The sequence below is a fragment of the Salvia hispanica genome, chromosome 6 (genome assembly GCF_029641045.1).
Source record: "Salvia hispanica isolate PSC_SH4W2 chromosome 6, Shi_PSC_v1, whole genome shotgun sequence".
In the NCBI taxonomy this organism is placed as follows: Eukaryota; Viridiplantae; Streptophyta; class Magnoliopsida; order Lamiales; family Lamiaceae; genus Salvia; species Salvia hispanica.
Genome location: NC_142697.1, coordinates 2,755,253 through 2,774,356, shown reverse-complemented (window position 1 = coordinate 2,774,356; position 19,104 = coordinate 2,755,253). Strand labels below are relative to the sequence as shown.

The following is a 19,104-nucleotide window of genomic DNA, read 5'->3' as shown; positions in this document are numbered from 1 at the left end:
ATAATGTACGAGACGGTCTGTATAATGCATTTGTTACACCAATTATGTCAATTGGCATATAATGTATATCAACCGGCATATAATGCTACAAGTAATGTAAATACAAATGCATCCCAATTATGCAAAGCTCAAATAAACCATAATTCACGCCCCCACACCATGAATTACAAAGCCAAATGTAATCTACTACACACCTGCAGCCTGGGTGGGTTGGGATTTGAATGGCCGTCCTCTTTTTGTCATTGTGGGTCTGTTGTTAGACGAACAAAATTTCAAATTGGTTACGATTTCCAGTACACAATTGTAGAACGGTTGTGTTCTGGCAGAAAAACCAAAAAAAAACCATTACAGGTCGTCAACAAACTGCCCAAAAAAAAAAACCATTACATCGACCAAGCTTTTGTGAAAACAGTGAAATTGTTTTGGAGAACACCGTGAATCGTCGAGTAGTTGGTGTTTTAACGGCGAAAATCGAGGATTAGACGGGAATCTTACCAAAAATCCAAGCTTTGGCAACTCTAATCTGTTGTGGAATCGATGATGCTTGTCGCTCGCGTAGTTACACACACTTCAACTGAGAACCGTCGACCGGAGGGTGTTTAAACGGTGATCGACGCGGTTTGTGAATGAGGAGAATGGGGGGAACGGCGGCTAGGGTTTTGAAAATGGGGGGAATTGGTAGAGAGAGATTTTGATCGTGGAGTGAGGGGTTTGGAGGGAGAGAGAGTGGGAAGACGGAAGGTCAATCGAAATCTCGCTTAATTATCGCACCTGCCGTTTTGAATCGTGTGTAATTTAATGTCTTTTTACAGTATTACCCTTATAATGCACCAATTGAATAAATAATGCAACACGGACTGAGATATTAAATCATCTGGACCGTCCACCATTTAAATCTAATGGATGAGATTGTGTTGGAACTTAACTCTAAGAGGGCAATAGGAGTTTAATGCTCTCATATATATATATATATATATATATATATATATAGAGGGATGTATTCAGGTCAGAACGCTAAGTATAAGTAAAACTCAAAACACTTGCAGTCCATTGGATCTTATGATCTAACGGTTAGATTAATGCCACGTGTCATCTAATGATGTAGAATTTTAGACTAATAATGTAGCTCGGATAATAATGTAGCATTTTAGTTTAATAATGTACAGTTTTAGTCTTACAATGTACATGTCTAGTCTAATAATGTACCTCGGCTAATAATGTAGATTTTTAGTATGATAATGTAACTAATCACAACCATCCAATCTAATGGTCCAAGGGCTGTGATTAGTGCTGTGTTTTACACTAAGATGCTGTAAGGACCCTAACACACCCCTATCGAGAAGCTAAAGCAAAGTCAGAAATTTATAAGGGGAGGGCAAATTTATGTATGAGGAAATTTTAAGAATTTGTGGAGGGGCATTTATTGAGAAATTGAAAGAAAAAAATGATAAAATATACTTCCTCCGTCCCAAGGTAAATTTCACACTTGGGGAGATGTCACAAGATTTTAGAAAATGTTATTTTGTGTGTTAAGTGGTGAGAGAAAATATAATTTTATACTTCCTCCGTCCCATATAAGATGACCATTTTTCCTTTTTGTTTGTCCCAATCAAGATGACCACTTTTCCATTTTGGAAATAACATCATCTCTCCTCTCTCCTCATTAATATATTCAACTACTCTTTTCCTCTCTACTTTATTCCACCTAACAACACTTCCTAAAATCCCGTGCCACTCAAGAATGTGGTCATCTTGAGTGAGATGGGGGGAGTAATTGATGTGAGAGAGAACTTTTTCCAAAAGAGGAAATGTGACATATTTTGTGGGACAAACTAAAAAGAAAAGTGTGACATCTACTATGGGACGGAGGGAGTACAATATACACGTGAATGTGAAAATATGAGGTGGGGCAATTGCCCCTCTATTCATGACTGTAGATCCGCCCCTGAGCAAAGGACTAATACTCTCTCTGTCCCATTAGAAATGAAACATTTGCTTTTCGGCATGGGATTTTATGTAGTGTTGTTTTGTGAGTTAACGAGGAGAGAATAAAGTAAGAGAAATGAAAGGGTAGAGATGATGTTGTTTCCATTTTAGGAAACGTTTCATTTTTAATAGAACAACCCAAAAAGTAAAACGTTTCATTTTTAGTGGGACAGAGTGTTAGAGTTTGTATAATAGAAATCACGTTTTTCGAGTGATTGAATACAGTAAAACTCTTATTTTATTTTCCAAGAAATAAAATAGATTATTTTTGTCATAATGTTGTTATGTTTTACATTTAATAGATGTTAATTGCATGTTTAAATGTATAAGTTAACTTAACAAAATCTAAGTCTTTGTTTTAGTAGACCGGTTGTGGGCGGCGTCCACTTTAAGGTAACACGGTCAGTCCTAAACAAAGAAAAAGAAGAATTTCACGACCTAAATGGAATTAGACTATCCATCGTGAAAGGTTGCAATGTCAGTCCGCATATTTCTAAGCCTTATTGAAATAAGATGACATTGGTGTGGTAAAGCACTGAACGGATCTAACAGCAAGACTTGTCTTTGTGCTATCTACTGAAAGGCGAGGTCTTGATAAATATTTGTTTCTTAACCAATGTAGGTTAGCATTGAGCATACGGTATTGATTATGCATTACTTTGACTTATCAAATGGTGCGGGTTTTTCGTAACCCAATAATCCTGATATATTGGGTAGTGGTGATTAATATCTAGCGGTGCTAGGATTGCTATTATATTGAATCGTGTGCGAGATGAGTCTCGTTTGATAATGTCCTCAAGAGGAGCGTGAAACAAGGTTTTATTATTCGGAACCTAGCTAGTTGGAGTTTGATCACTCTATGAATAATAAATAAGTGTTTCATGCTAAGTCCACTCTTGGAATTAATAAGAAATTAATTAATTAAGTCCATAGCAGACATTAATTAATTAATGGACATTTTTATCTTAAGTGCGGGAAATGAAAGTAAAAACGGAAACCCGGATTACTTATAATTTCGGATTTGGATGGGGAGAGTTCAATATTACTTCTGTAGTGGTTGCTCGTAATATTCCAATTAAAGCTTATATTAAATTGTGGGTTCAATTTAATTAGTAAAAAGTAAATTGGATGAACTCATATCCAAAACCTTCCACGGATCCTTGTCTGGGCCCAAAAGGAACTTAATATAAATAGGAGAATAAAGGACACAGATAAAATAATTATTATTGCTCAAATTTTCGTCCCCCTCTCTTAGTAGGGATCGAAATTTCTCTCCTCTTAGGAGTATGATTTATTCTGTCTTCTTTATTTAAGTCCTAGTATTCCGGTGAGATCAGCCCACACTGATATTGGAGTACAGTTCGGGAACCAGAGAGAAGATCCGTGGTCTAGTATTCAAAGCGTCACGTGGAGAAGTCACTAGCCATCGTCAATTCTTTAGAGAATTGATTAGGTATTATTTCTGCTTCGTAGAAGAGCATGTTTTAGGTTTCAATATACTTAAAGCATGATTAATTCAAGTTATGAGCATGATACATGTGAGGATTACGCGAATAGAATTTGTCTAAATAATATGCTAAATAGATCTGATTATTATGTGATTTATTTGTTCGATTAATTATTGTAATTATGCAATTCGAAATCCCTGCACGCTTCCGCTGCCAGTTCCTTCACAAAGGGAGTACATAAACATTGTATTCAATGCCGAACTAATTTTAATGACCGAACTAGAGACCAAATCTCAGCCATCCATTTTCCTAATCTAGTGGATAAAATAAATCAAGCATACGATATACTTCATTTCTATATCGTTTTGCTTCATTTTATATGACCTTCGTTATTTGATCGTTTTACTTCATTGTAGAAAGACTGTACTAAAATGATCTTAAAATGAACTATATGTTGTCTAGTAATGAAATACTATTTTTTAGTTTGATGGTTCGGCATTAGAAATTAGTTTTGTCTATATCACAATTTTGTGAGGATATGTATATGCAAGGTTGGAATTAATTATTTTAATTTCATTTTTTTTAAGTTCCTTAAATTTCTTAAATTGTTTTGTTATTTATTTGTTTTTCTAAATTGAAAAAAAATAGATGGAAACATATTAATTGACTTTGGTATTATTTCTTTCTATTAAAGTTTCATTTTATGTTATTTTCTTTAAGGTTTTTTTTTCATTATATTTGTGATTTTATTTGCATATATAAAGGTTTCATTGTTAGATGCCTTGAAATTAATATTAACATAATTTGATCTCTCTTGAATTTTAAATTCATTGAAACTTTTATTCGAATTATCAAACAAACTTTCGCACCGGTTTGTGGCATCATTAACTCCATAATATTAGAGCTGTCAAATCGTGCAATTAGGTTATTATCAATCCAACTCAATAAGGTTAAACCCTAACCTAACCTATAATCATCAGATTCTTATTAGGTTCCGCCAATTAACTTCGTGTGTGTTTGTATCACATTCGTGTCATGTCGAAAATTATCAGTCCTACCGTCAACGTTATTACGTTACGATACAATTTAGCTTGACACGATACCATAACAACCTGAACTTAATATTACATAATTAAAATCTAATATTACTCGATAAAATTTGATATTACACTATTAAAACTTGTTATAACTTAATTAAAACTTTATCATGATTTTAATTGAAATAATAAAATTAAAATATACTCCTTCCGTTCCACAATAAGTGAGACGTGTTTCTTTTTGTGTTGTCCCAACTAACTTGACGCATTTCCTTTTTTGTCAAAAAGCTACACTCTATTCCACTCTTACTTTATCCTCCGATCTTCTAATTTTTCTCTTTATTTTTTTTTTCTTACTCTACTTTATTATCTCTTTATTTAACCACTAAACACCATTGCCTAACAACTTGTGTCTAAAATAAATTTGTCGCATACAGTAGGACAGAGGGAGAGTAATATTTTTTTAAAATATCTTATCGGATAACTTGAACCTAACCCAACTTAACTCAAAATCATTGGGTTCGTATTCGGTTGATCAGATAAGGATCCTTATCTATTTTAATTGTACTTTAATTTTACATTTTAACCCTTCCTGTTAATTAAGGGATGGACTATAATATTTTCAACTAAATATAAAATAATATTGTACTTAAATTTTTTTTTCTGATAAAAATATTTGATTTTTAGAAATTTCAACAAAAATTTACATTATGCTTTTATTGTTTTAGCAAAAAAATATGAAACATGAGTTTAAAAAAAGAATACAATAAAATAAATACTCCCTCTGTTTTTAAAAAATAGCAACTATTTCAATTTTAGGTCGTTCCTTAAAAATAGAAATTTTAGAATCTTTCTATTTTAGGACATGGACCCCACAATCCACTAACTTTACTTTCACTATTTTTTCTCTTCATATCTCTTACTTTAGCCATTTTTCATTTCCTCTCTCTTACTTTACTAATTTTTCTCACTCACTTTACCGATTGTGCATTAAAACCCGTACCGTTTCAAATGTTTCTATTTTTTGAATATGGAGGGAGTAGTAAACATTGATACTTAAAAAATTTGATTAAAAAATGGATATAATTTTGCTATGAAATTATTTGAAGATTAGTTTGCTAGTGTTTCCTTCAATGCTTAACGTTTTTTTATCTGTGAAACATTTCTTTTAAACTTTTTTTTCATAAAAACATTTAAATTATCATTTTATTATAAAAACTAATTTGTATATTTTTAAAATTTGGGTCTCACGTACATTATATGTTATTTGAAATTATTTTAATATTTGTGATTTGGTATAATTTGAAGCTTATGATAATATATGGTCATTTGATACTATCGTCAAGATCACATGAACGAAAGATTTAATTATCTAGTATATACAATATATATTTTGAATACAAACATACATTTGAAGAATGTATCACGAGCATAGGTAAGCGCCAAGTGCGACGACCTTCCATATCGAATTAGCTATATTATGTTATCATTTGATGCACCGTAAAATATATCAAAATATTAATAAAAAACTAATTTTATGATATGAGTTTTAAAAAAATTATAAGGGTTTATTATATACTATTCACTATATAATTTATCTGATCACCATACAATTAAAGAATATACCACATGTTGGGCGCCACGGGTTGCTACCATACAACCATCTCTATTATGAATATTATTTAATGCAATACGGAAATAATTATGAAACTAATTTTAAAATATTTTAGTGAAATATTAAAATTATAGTAATTTATCATATAATTTTAACTTTTCGTTACCTTATCAATTTGTGTAGCACAAGCTATATATTAGTACTAGATTGTATTATATGATCCAGTCAAACAATCTCCTATCATCTGACCTCTATTATTAATAAAATTTTATAGCAATGTCATATATCCATATAATATCATTCAATGATAATAGTTTTTTAATTACATAAAATTTTCATTTTGAAATTTTATCAATGTATATTACACTAGATAAAAGAAATAAATAGTATACATACTAGAAAAATAATATTTAAAAGATAAAAAAATTATTGTTACAAAGAAATATATTAACAAAATTTTAAAGAATTTTTTTTGGAAAACGAATAATTTTTCTTTTTTGAAATATCTACCAATATGTATATAATACTTGAAATTAAAAGTTAGATATTTAAAAAAAAAAAAAGCAGTAGTTTTAAAAATATATATGGCATAATACGAGAGAAATTTCAAATAAAAGAGTATTTTCCCAGTTTTTACTTTGTAGAAAAGGAACGATTTATTTAACTTCATATCATTTTGATAGTTACAATAAAACGAATAAAAAAACTTTCTGCTAATATACTATGAATGATTGTTCTATCCAAAAATTTTATTGTGAATCTTTTTAATAACATTGAAAATTTTCAATTAAATATTTTAAAAATATATAAATAACTAAGGAAAATTATAATAGTATAATCTTCCTCTTATAATTGTTAATGGGGTCAAATTAGTCATAAAATATGTAATTAATGATGCTATCAATTAAAAATAGTTTGATCTTATCCTATTCAAATTTGAGAGGGCACTTTGTACTTACAATTTTCGTTAATTTATCTTTATTTTTTTTTTAAATAGGGAAAAACTTAAAATTAATAAATATTTCTAACTTTCCCAAACATTATCATTTATTTTCTTTTTTTATATTTTATTTTTTTATCCTCCAATTCATCTCAAAATCCTCTATAAATACCTAATTCATCACATGATTTTAAATTATGTAATTTTTAAATTTTAGAATTTTAATGTAACATCCCACTTTTTCGAACCCTAATTTTTAAGACGTGAAAATTTTCGCATTAAATGCTCTTAATGCTATGAAATATGTGGATTTAATTATGAGTAATTTATTGCATGATTTCTTGTGACCTAATTGCGATTTGGAGTTGAGATGGAGTTGAATAGTCAAACTTGTGGAAAATATGACGTGGCTATTGAATAGTCAATATTGTGAAAAATATGACGTGGTCGTGGAATGGTCAAAGTCGTTGAAAATGTGACGTGGCGGTGAAATTTGAATGGTGGATTTTGTGATGCGAATATGTGAATAATTTGATACAGGGCGAAATAATATCGTGGTGAATTATTTTCCTAAGGGATGAGTGAGAATTAAATAGGAGCATTATTTATTTACATGGAATTTTCGACCCATCCTATTTTGTAGAAAAGAAATTCTATTTTTCTTGGATTTAATTATTGTTTGGGATAATTATCCAAATTAAATCCAAAGTCCAACTATTCCTTATTTATTTCATGAAATTTTCGGCCCCTATGATGGTTTCAAGGAGATTTTCGAAAATCTCCTATATTATGGGAAAATGGATTATTTTATTATATTATTTGATCCCTTGTTTATTCTCTTCCATAAATAAATTCAAATATCCTAGCAAATCTTACCATATCTAAGGAGATCTTGCCATATCTTATTTTAAATAATATTTGAAATTTATTCCTTGTGGGGAACCAATAAAAAAACGCCTATTTCATATTATTTGGGGAGGATTATTATTTTTATTCTGCTCCGTGATATTTTATTCTACTCCGTGAAATATCTAAATTAAATCATAGGCTAATTAAATAGCCTAAAATTCGAAACCCCCTTATTTCTCACCCATATTAACGCCAATCTCTCTCATATCTCTTCCAAATCTTTTATTTATTTAATTATGGGATTATATCTTGCACTCTATAAATAAGAGGCAAAACCTAACCCTAGATCACAAAAAAAATCGCCCTCCCCCCCCACTCTCCAAAATCACGCCACTCCTCTCTCCCCACTCTCTCAAAATTTTCTTCCACTTTCTCCAATATTTCTTCATCCTTTGAGAAGAATTGAAGTTAGAAACTCAAGAATCTTTGAAGAATCAAGACTATTACTTGTTTCTACCGTTCGTTTTAGCAAGAAAAGGTACTTTTATATTAATCTTTCTTCATCTAACCGATTAATCGGTGTTCTTGAGTCCACATGCATTTAGATTGAGTGAAGGGGAAAACAATTGATGAATATGGGATGCATGTGTGTGTGTGTGTGGAACGTGTGTGTGTATGTGTGCGTACCTCGGTGTGCGTGTGTGTGTGTGGTGTGTGTGCGTGTGATGTGTGATGTGTGTGAAAAACACTCATGCGTGACACGATTTGATGATAGATCTGGAGTTGTTAGGCGAATAAAAGTGATACGATAATCATACCGTGATTTTGAATAGTGATATTAAAATGAGTTGATGGGAAAAGGGAAACGTTGGGAACATGCATGATTTTGATCAATGAATGAGACTTACTTGTGATACACATAAATTAAAGGTGATAACTCGCGCTCTCGGTGTGATAGCAAGAAGAAGAACATACTTGAAATCTAAGGAGTCGAGGTGGGCTTTATTCTTAAACTCTTTTATGTTGCAAATTTATTAAAGTGGAGAAATAAGGGTGGATTAAACTGTTATGCCATGCCTGTGATTGTTTTGGATATTGTGTGTGTCTGATGCCTAGTTTGCGAGTGCGCTCCATTAGGCTATAGGGCTATATAAACGAATTCGGGTCTGAGTAGGGCCGCAAACCCTATCAGGCTAGTGTACACGGTTGGGATCGGGAGCCGTCCTTGCTAGTCGGCCAGTCTCGTGGGCGAATAGTGTGGCCACACTTTCGTCGCACTATGGAATTGTTGATTGATGAGAAAATGAGAGGTATTGTTTGACTGACTAGTCTATGAAATTATTTTGTGATACTCGATGATATTCTTTAAAATAAATGCAAACTCGAGTTCACTATGGTAAGGGTGGCATAACTATTAAAATGTTTTGGCATGAGTCCACTGGGTATGTTTAAAATACTCAGCCCTGCATGTGTTTTTCCTATGTGCAGGTTGAGCGGCGACGAGCGATTGGCGGTGTTGAGCAAATTTAATTGAATAAGATGGATATTTTGAACTTCGAGTGTAGTTGTGTCTTCATACATGACTTCACTTTCTCTTGGTTGCTTCCGCTGAATTATGAAACTTATTATCATTTGGTTGTTTTGAACTTATTCCTTTTGAATTAGAAGATTGAGACATATTGTGTTTTGTTGGATTTATGTCAAACCCTTGACTTTTGATCATAGTTTATGGTATCTATTCTTCATTGATTTTCTTGATTAAACCGTTGACTTATTGTTTTGATAGTTCGTTTAATACCTTGGTCAAATCTCTGTAAATGAAACCCTAGCCTATGTTCTTATTGTTTTTAAGTCCGCCTTGGTAGCAGTCGCCGTATTTATTATATCCTAGAAATCGGGCTGTTACATTTAATGATGTAATTTTTAATTTTTATGAACTTGTAATGTAATTTTAGATTTTGTTAATGAATTTTTATTACTGGATTAGTTGTTTATTTATTGTATTTTTAAATTGAAGAAATAAAATAGTACTCCCTCCGTCCCGGCTAAGATGACACATTGCTTAGCCGGCACAGGGTTTTAGGAGTTATTGGTTAAAGTGTTTAATTGGAGAGAGAGAAAGTGGGTGTAAGTATTAAAGTAGAGAGATAAAGAAAGATGGATATTTTAATAGGAGTGAGAAAAAGTGGTTGAGTGTATTAATTGGAGAGAGAAAGTTACCAAAAAAAAGAAATGTGTCATCTTAGTTGGAACAAACTAAAAAGGAAAACGTGTCATCTTAAGCGGGACGGATGGAGTAGGTCTGCTAAAATGGTTTAAGGGATAAATGACATGTGTTGTCCCTAAGATACAGGATGAAATAAAGGATTGACTATTGATGATGCTTTAAATATAGATGCGTGGAACGACACAGATTTTAGTGTCTAACTGATAAAATAAGAGAGAGATAAAAAAATAATTGAAATATATTGGTGGAGAAGACAGTCACCTTATTAGAAAGAAATAAATTACCAATGAAAATGAACTATTTTTATAAGATTGACCAAAATAAATAAAAAAATCTATTAATATGACAGATATAGTTGATGGTTGTTTTGACAAAATTTAATTATTACATTTTTCCTTAGCTACCATGGAAATGTAATAACAATAAATGCTTTTAGCCATGATAACTTTTGCATTTAATAAGATATGATGATTTTGCATTAATTGTATCTCATAATTAATTTTATTCTTTATGAAATTTTTTTTTGGAAGTTTTGAAGATGCACGAAGGTATACCGTGTGTGTGGCCGCCAAAAGGGTTGCTCGAGACTTATATGTCTCTCTCCTTTACTTATTATAGATTAACATCTGCATATACTCGACCACTAATTTCCTCTTTAGAAATATTATTTCGTTCTAAATAGGATTATTCTAAATACTTCAAAGCTACCCTCGATTATACATATTTCTTAAAATAAAAGAACACATCAAAAAATCATATACAACTAGTCTCGTTTTTTCTTAAACCAAAATATTGATTTTCTTTAAAAATCTCGCGCTCTCGTAAGAAATTAAAATAAATATTCACGTGCTTAACACCAAACGTATATTTTCTAAGTTTATTAAAAATTTTAAAAGATCGAGTTGCCACAAAAGCTAGAAGAGAAAAAGCTCTTCCATATTTGGAACGTGTGTGCGCGTGTGTCGAGATTAGTGGCGCACAAAAATATTTTGTCGTATGTTCCATAATATGGCCACGTAGATTTATCCAAACATATAGTAATATTTGAATTTATGTATTTATTTAAAAATTTCAAAATGTGTGTGCAAAACCAAGATGCACTCAAAATCATAACAATACAACTATATGTTTCATAAGTAAAACCATACGAAGTGAAGCCAATTCAATAGTCATATCGAATTTGATTTTCAACAATATGTAATTATTTACAAATATATTTAAATTTTGTGTGTTTTGAAGTGAATACTCTTTTAAAAAACTTGCAACTCTCCCACCCCAAATAGTCAAAGTTACCAATACAAATACCCGGTGAATAATATGGAAACTAATCATTAGAAAATCGTTTCCGATTTTGTTCAATTTTGAAAAAAGTAACCCATTAAATTTAAATTAAATTATCGTTTTAATTTTGAAAAAGAATAAATCATTCAAATTAAATTAAATTAAATTAAAGATAGGCCCCAACCAAAATATTCCAAAGTGAATTTTCCGAATACAAAATATTAGCAAAGCTTTCATTATTCTCCTGCTACCGTTGTCTCTCTCCACTGTCCCCACCACTTGACAGAGATACAGAGAGAGAAAGAGAGAGGGAGAGTTGTACAAAGAAATAAACGGCGCAGACCACAACGAGTTGTACAACAATGGGAGCAATGGCTCCGCCTCCTACTTGGAATCCTCAAGACGACGTTTTGCTCAAAACCTCCGTTGAGGTGCATCTCCAACAACCTCTAATTTTCATTGATTTTTTTTCCTTGAGCACGTTAATTTGCTGTATTTACCTCTCCCGCCAATTGCTACTGCTCCTTTTTTTTTTTTTTTTTGTATCTAGGTCTAATTCGTTAAAACTTAAAACCCTTGTATTGATTTGGAGCTGTTTAAGATGGAACGAGTGAAGTGATTTATCTTTTATCGAGTTCAATTTTTGTTTTGTTTTCCCCTTTTTAGTAAATGTTTGTTTCTCTGCTATCTAGATTTGTGTGTTATTGCTATTTGAAGTCTTTATTGGCAACTTTAATTTTTGGTTTGAACAATTTTATACTTGATGTGCGTTGCATGGACATTGTTTGTGTGCTTGGCATGAGTTTCTTGTGATTATATGTGAATTTGACTACATGATAGTTAACTGACTACATTTATTTTTATGGTGATTTCTTGCATTATGTAGAATTGGGTTAAAACTGATATCTTAATGAAGAGAAATATGTGGAATTTGGTTTATCTTCGGTTAGAAATGCATGGTGTAAGGATGTATATTATGATAAGAGGTAGTTTTCGAAATATGGTCATGCTGATGAAGATGTGCTTTTTATTAACTAAATGTTTTCGTTTTCAATTTTCAGTGTTTTTGCTGTGGACTTGTAATTACTGCTATGCGATGCGTTGTTGTTCCGTATGATGTGTAGTTCTAGGAATCTACATTTATTTAGTTGTCCAATATAGGCTGGTATCACGATCGGGGTAAAATTCTTTCAAGTGGGCATGAGCTTTCGTCGTAAATGATAGTGACTAACTAGTGAGATGGCTATGAATCACACCTGCCAGATGATAAGTTTAAATGAGCATATGTAGCGAATAGTGCAACCTCTTTCTTTATGTTCTCTGAGTAGCTGGTGCTTAATTACTCGACTCTTACCGACGTCGGAATGGTAGAAAACTTTGAGCAAACGTAAAAGTTAGTTGCAATAGTAAATTGGTAATTTATTCTAGAACCTTGACTGGTTTTGCTCACTGCTCTACACTGAGTCCACTAACAATAAACTTTTCTGGTGAAATTAATGATAAAATATCAAAAAGTAATTTCCTAAACTATTTTATGGATGGTGAATTGAAAGCTGCTGCTTTGGTTGCTCAGAATATTCTTAATGGTTAACTTCATACTGTATTCTCTATGCTTGTTCAGATCATGCACTTTAATAAAGGTAACGCTTCTTTGATTCTTCATACTACGTGGAATTCGATTATAATATAAAGGTGTATGGAGATGAGATATATGGTGTTCTACTCAAATGTATTTATTACCGTATGCTATCAATGCGCGCTGAGGTTCCTACTTTTCAATTGTTAATACATGTTAAGTAAGAAAGGGGATTATTAAGACAAATTCTGCCGTTTGGAAGCCCTTTTCTTAACTTTGAAAGAAACAATTATCTCAGTCTGGGTACCTATTTTATTTTTTGTGTTAGGCATTAAGTATCACAATTACGCCTTCCAGATTAGAGAAAGTAAGGAATGTCGTATTTGTGGTGTATTTATTGTTGGCTTCGAGCCGGAAAGTGATAATTCTCCATATCTTTATTATAAATGGCTTAATGTGAAACATATATTAAAGAATTAGTGTCTATTTATGTCCATTTCCTTGTCCATAGTAAGACAGCTGTTAAATGCTTATTAATTTCTATATTCATGTAGTACAAGCATATGTTTAAATAATAGTCAGTGTTTGGTTGCATGCCTGGTAAATTCTTTCTAAAATAATGAGTATATACAAAAATAAATGAATATTTTCAAAATTCATTGATTGCTGGATTTGGTGTCTTTTTCAGAGATTATTTGTTACTTTCCATGGTATTTATCATGTTTGGTTGTCCTTCATGACCCAATCATCTGTACTTTCCTATAATTTCCATCTGTTCCCTGTTTATTTTTTTACTAGGCTGGTGCTTCTTTGGAATCCCTAGCTAAGGGTGCTGTGCAATTTACTCGGTGTTATACTGTACAAGAGCTGAAAGATCGATGGCTTTCTCTTCTCTATGATCCCATTGTTTCTGTAGAGGCATCAGCCCACATGATTGAGGTTGAAAGCTATGGGGTTATAAATCAATTGAGACCTAATAAGTTCGAAGGAGTAAAAAATATCAGTTCAGGGAAGAGAAAAGCTGAAAGTATCCGGAAACAATATTATGCTATGCGTAAAAGAATCTCTGTTGAACCATCGGATATGGGGGGGATTAATGTTGCTTCTGAGCCTGGTTATTCTAACTTTAGAGAAGGAAATGAATTATTGTCCAAAGATGGCAAATTTGGCAATCCAGCTTCAAATATTCTGGCAGCTCAAGGCCCAGACTTCAGCATTAGGCCTCATCCATTTGCCAAATTTGGGCCGCATGCTGCTGAGTCCAGTAGAAATGGTCTTACACCCTCTTTCGGTGGTATTCAAAATCATGGGCAAGACAATCTTCATGGAAAAAATGTGTCAGGCAACCTCCTTTATCCATATGAAGAGAATATCTCAATAACTGGAGATTGCAGTAAGATCCCTGAATTTGCCCAATCAAGTGATTTGCCTCTCTGTAACTTGTTTGAAGCTGAGGATTTAGTGAACCAGGCTAGTGCGTGTCCAGATTTTGGTGACCAGTCATTTCCAATTTGGCAAATTTCCCAGGACATTACTGCAGCAGAACTAAACATTGAAATTCCAGATGCAGACCTGCAGCTAAGAGATGAATTTATGATCCCCCAGATTGCAAATGAGTCAGAGGCATTAGGATATGGTGGTGGCCCCTCAAACCTTAAACTGAAAACTTCACTCTCTTGTGATAGCTTGATAGATATGACCTCTAACACACAAGAATACCTTGAGGAATTGTTCGACCTTTCTAATGACGAAGAGCTTCTCTACATGGATAATGATGGAAAAGAGGTTATAGAGAAGTCTTATCTTGATGGTTTGAGTTCACTATTATTGGATTCTCCCAACCAGTGCGATTTGTCTGGTTCGGGTCTAGGTGAGGCTGCAGTGGTTGCAGATGGACAATTAGTTGATAGAATTGATGCACATAATGAAGCGGCATGTAACGAGGACCTCTATAATCAGCAGGAAGTTACAGATGCTCAAGTGTCAGCTTCTGATTCTACTCTGAAAGTAGGTCCTGAATATCGCAATGGAGTCATTTGTTGCACATTAAATACCGAAGACCCAGATATTCCTAGCAATGATGATGTTTTTCTTCCCTTTCGGTTTCCTTCTCCAACTAATTCCTCAGGGGCCCACTGGGGATTGCATAACCCTAGCTATCTAGGGTCTCCATCAGTTAAGAATATCTCAAGCACTCGAAGTGCAAATGGAGGACAACTTGCTATGAAAAGCCCCCAGAAAGATTCATATGTTCCTTCTGGAAGGATGGGATCATTCCATCCGTCAGATGCTGGTTTAAGAGGCGAAAGTGACCATGGAGTTAAATTCGAGTTGCCTGAAAGTAGCGTCCAGCATGCAGTACTTAGAGAAACTCGGAAAAGTGACAATCCGAATCATGTTAGTAGCGTCCAGCATGCAGCACTTAGAGAAACTCGGAAAAGTGATAATCCGAATCATGTCAGTGTTGCAAATGTGAATGCCAACAATTTAATTACTGGAGTCAAGGGAGGTCCTACAGAGATGGGACAGGGAAAGAATAATGGCCGTGTATCTCTAGGCTCATGCCTAATCAAGCAAGAAAGTGGTTTGGATGTTCATCAAAACCTTCAAAATAATTCTATTGGTGGTCGGAGTGGAGTGGATGGCATAGCTGAAATTCCAATTAATATATCGTCAAATGTCGACTTCAGTTTCCAGCACACTGCAGTCCCAAAGGCAATTGGTCATTCCCTACTCTCAGATAAGGAGGAGCTCTTGTCTGAGAATGAATCTGACGTGCCTTATTTTTCTGATGTAGAAGCAATGGTATAACATCTGAAGGCTCACAATTTTTTAGTTTCCTGTGCTTTACTTGTGTTAATTTCAGCCTCTGTTACATCTTGCAGATTCTAGATATGGATTTGAGTCCAAATGGATTTGATTTATCCACCAATCCTGAAGGTATTTCTCTACTTTCCTACATGTTGACTTGTATTTATTCCAAACTCTTAGGTAAATGAATGCTCGTACACATAAAATTACATTATAACTTAGATTGTATGTATGTTCGTATTTCTAATCTTAAATTAGTTCTAGGGGGTATGTTCGCTAGAGTTGCTTGTAGAAGGTTTTAACTTCCTTGTTTTGAATCTATTTAGCCTATATTCTTACCAGAAAAGAACTTACCTGACACTGATTTACTATTTGGCTAATAGCAATTTTTTTATAGTACCCTGCGTGCTCTTGTAGTATATAGAGTGTAACTCTGTCCCTTAGTTGGCTGTAATCTTTAGGTTATCATGATTCTCACATTATACACAATGAAACCCCTGCAGTTCAGAGATATCAACATGAAGAAACAAAGAGAACAATCATAAGGCTGGAGCAGGCAGCTGATGCTTCCAGGCAGAGAGCCATTGCTGGTCAGGGCGCATATGCTGTTTTATATGGGCGTTTCTCAACTTATTTCATAAAGAAAACTGAGGTATCACCTCTTAAACAACTCTATTAATTTTGCATCAAAATGTTGCTTACCTCTGCCATTCCGAGCAGTTTCATTGCTAAGTAGAGAACACTGCCATTTGAGAGATTACAAATTATGCAATAAGCTTTCCATGTCGTCTTCTTTGACTATATATCAATGCTTGGAGGTGGAATTCCATCCACTACCTCGCCACTAATCAAATATTAGGTCTGGTCATCATTTAAATTGGAAAATGGCTCAATACTTAGGCTCAATTAACACAACTAGTCACATTTAGGTGTTTCAATTGGCCATGTTCTTTTGTGAGACTTAGAGCATGATACTTAAAGCGTGTTTGAGTTTGTCTGCTGAGGCTTGTTTAATTAAACGAGTCAATCTTGATTCTTGATTCTGATACTCGGCTCTTTAACTTGTGTTCAAACTTGTTAATGTACTTATGACTAATGAGTTACAAAACTATTAATTGAGTACATATAGTAGGCATAAGTTTTAGTTGTGATGATTTCAGTACTAGCTTGACCGAGATAGGTAAAAATGCTGTAAGATTTATATTGTGACTAATGGAAATACTATGAACTTTGAGGTAATTTATATACAATTTCCTGTTTGAATTGAACTTAGAAAATGAAACATCATGGCTTTCAGGTGTTACTGGGCAGGGCAACAGATGGTGTTAAAGTTGACATTGATTTGGGAAGAGAAAAAAATGGTGGTAAAATTTCTCGAAGACAGGTATGCTAACACTAAACTTATGTTATATGAGTAGATAATCATAATTGTTAGTTTAAGAAGTTTCCTTTTGGGTGTCATTGATCTGTATTTCCTACTACATTCTCAACCAACTCTGATCAAACCTCAATAGGATATTATTCTAAACAAAGACCTCTGCCCCAAATGAAAATTACTTCCTTTGCTCCGGATAAACATGGAAATAAATAAATGTTAACTATGGAATAACAAATCCTATACTCCAAAAAACATGGAAATAAATAAAAGATAACTATGAAATAACAAATCCTAAAACTCGGATCTGCGGAATTCATGTTGGTATCAGGAACAGAGAGAAACCCTCCTCTTGCGAGGCCCGACAGCTAGAGGAGCGCTGTCCCAATTCCCAAACACCTCAAACGAGTCCCTTCAACAGAAGCTGCCCCTGAATAATACTCAAATGACAATGATCCTAAGCAGGCTCACTAATACCTATTTCAAGACCTACAGAAACTTGAGCCCCACAAACAAGCCGGATCTGTTACTTTATTTCAGACGTAAATAACTAAAAATTAACTCTATCAGGGTCCCCATTTAGTTGAAGTGTTTCCTATTTGTTTGGTTGTTGTATGAGATAAGAGCCAGCTTTTCTTGATTTCATAATCCATAAGATGTACATTTTCCAACTCACAGAGGACATTTGTTAATTATGCATGCTTTCTCTATGTTAAATATATATGTCTGACACTGTTAGCGATGCCCCAACTTCAGATTATTAAAAGAGGAAAAAGAACGAAAAAGTCTAGGCGTCTGTACTGTCTTGACAGTTTTACTGAATGAGTTGACCCAGTTTTCATTATCATCTGGAACCCACCATTCGATTTTTTTCCATCATATAGTGCTGACAAAACATGGCAATACCATTAGTTAGAACATTGGTCTGAGCTGCAAGTTCCTGGATAATTTCTTCATTTCTTTTACTGGACTTTCATGGCTTAATCTTTCTGTTAGGAGGTTTCTGCGATGCAAGATTCAAAATGATGTACTGCACAATATATTACCATTGAAGCACTTACACGTATGTTTTTTTTATTGGCATTGGTTAGGCAATGCTGAAGATGGACATGAAAGGAATCTTCCATTTGAAGAACCTCGGAAGAAATCAAGTTTACATGAATGGCAAAGAAGTAGCCCCTGGACAGAGCGTAGCACTTAATTCTGGCTGTCTTCTTGAGGTATATATCGCACTTTAATTGGTATTACGGCTAATTCTTCCATCTGACATACAGGGAACAGCATGATTTTCTTTTTCTTTAGAACGAACTTTTGTAATTATCACAAATTAATCAATGCTCTAAATTGCAGGTAAGGGGATTGAGCTTTGAGTTCATGACAAGCCATAAAATGATAAAGCAATACATCGATAGCGCTGTGAGAGGAGGGGTTTAGCAGATTATAAACCGTTGTTTTCTTGGTACCGAGATTTTTCTTGCATCCGTTTACTCATTATTCAAAACCACATTTTTTGAACCTGGGTGACTACAAATTTTTAGTATGTTCATATGCTGTAGAAAAACTAATTTCACAGGAACTAGAGAAGTAGATATGAAATTTTTATCCCTGATGCTTGTACATGCTTTGTGCTGATTGTAGAGATATTAGGGGATCTTGAAGAATTTTGTTATTCTAACAAATTCTTTTGTATAATTATTTTATCTTACATAACCGTGTACTAGAAATGATCTCGAGAAATTCAAAGAGCAATTATTCTTTCAGAACTTAAAATATAAACAATTCATTCTTAGCATTAGTCTTAGTTTTTCGGTACAAGCTGTAGATGTACACAGGCGAAACTGGCTGGGTATGGGATACCCTAACACCCGATTGTCACTCGAACGGGGCGGGATCAGGTAGTGAGTTATGCAGGTATTACCTGGTCGGGTAACAGGGTATACCTGAAAACCTGACCATAGA

At 33.5% G+C, this 19,104-nt stretch overlaps 1 protein-coding gene across 1 annotated transcript; it reads left to right on the top strand.

Moving 5' to 3' along the window:
- The first annotated feature begins 11,625 nt into the window (after positions 1–11,625).
- On the top strand, positions 11,626–18,855 carry LOC148923040 (uncharacterized). The gene is made up of 7 exons (XM_089061962.1): positions 11,626–11,814; positions 13,758–15,764; positions 15,845–15,899; positions 16,274–16,422; positions 17,068–17,154; positions 18,237–18,365; positions 18,496–18,855. The coding sequence occupies exons 1-7, from the start codon at positions 11,746–11,748 to the stop codon at positions 18,577–18,579; spliced, it is 2,580 nt and encodes an 859-aa protein (XP_088918088.1). The 5' UTR covers positions 11,626–11,745; the 3' UTR covers positions 18,580–18,855.
- The last annotated feature ends 249 nt before the right edge of the window (positions 18,856–19,104 follow it).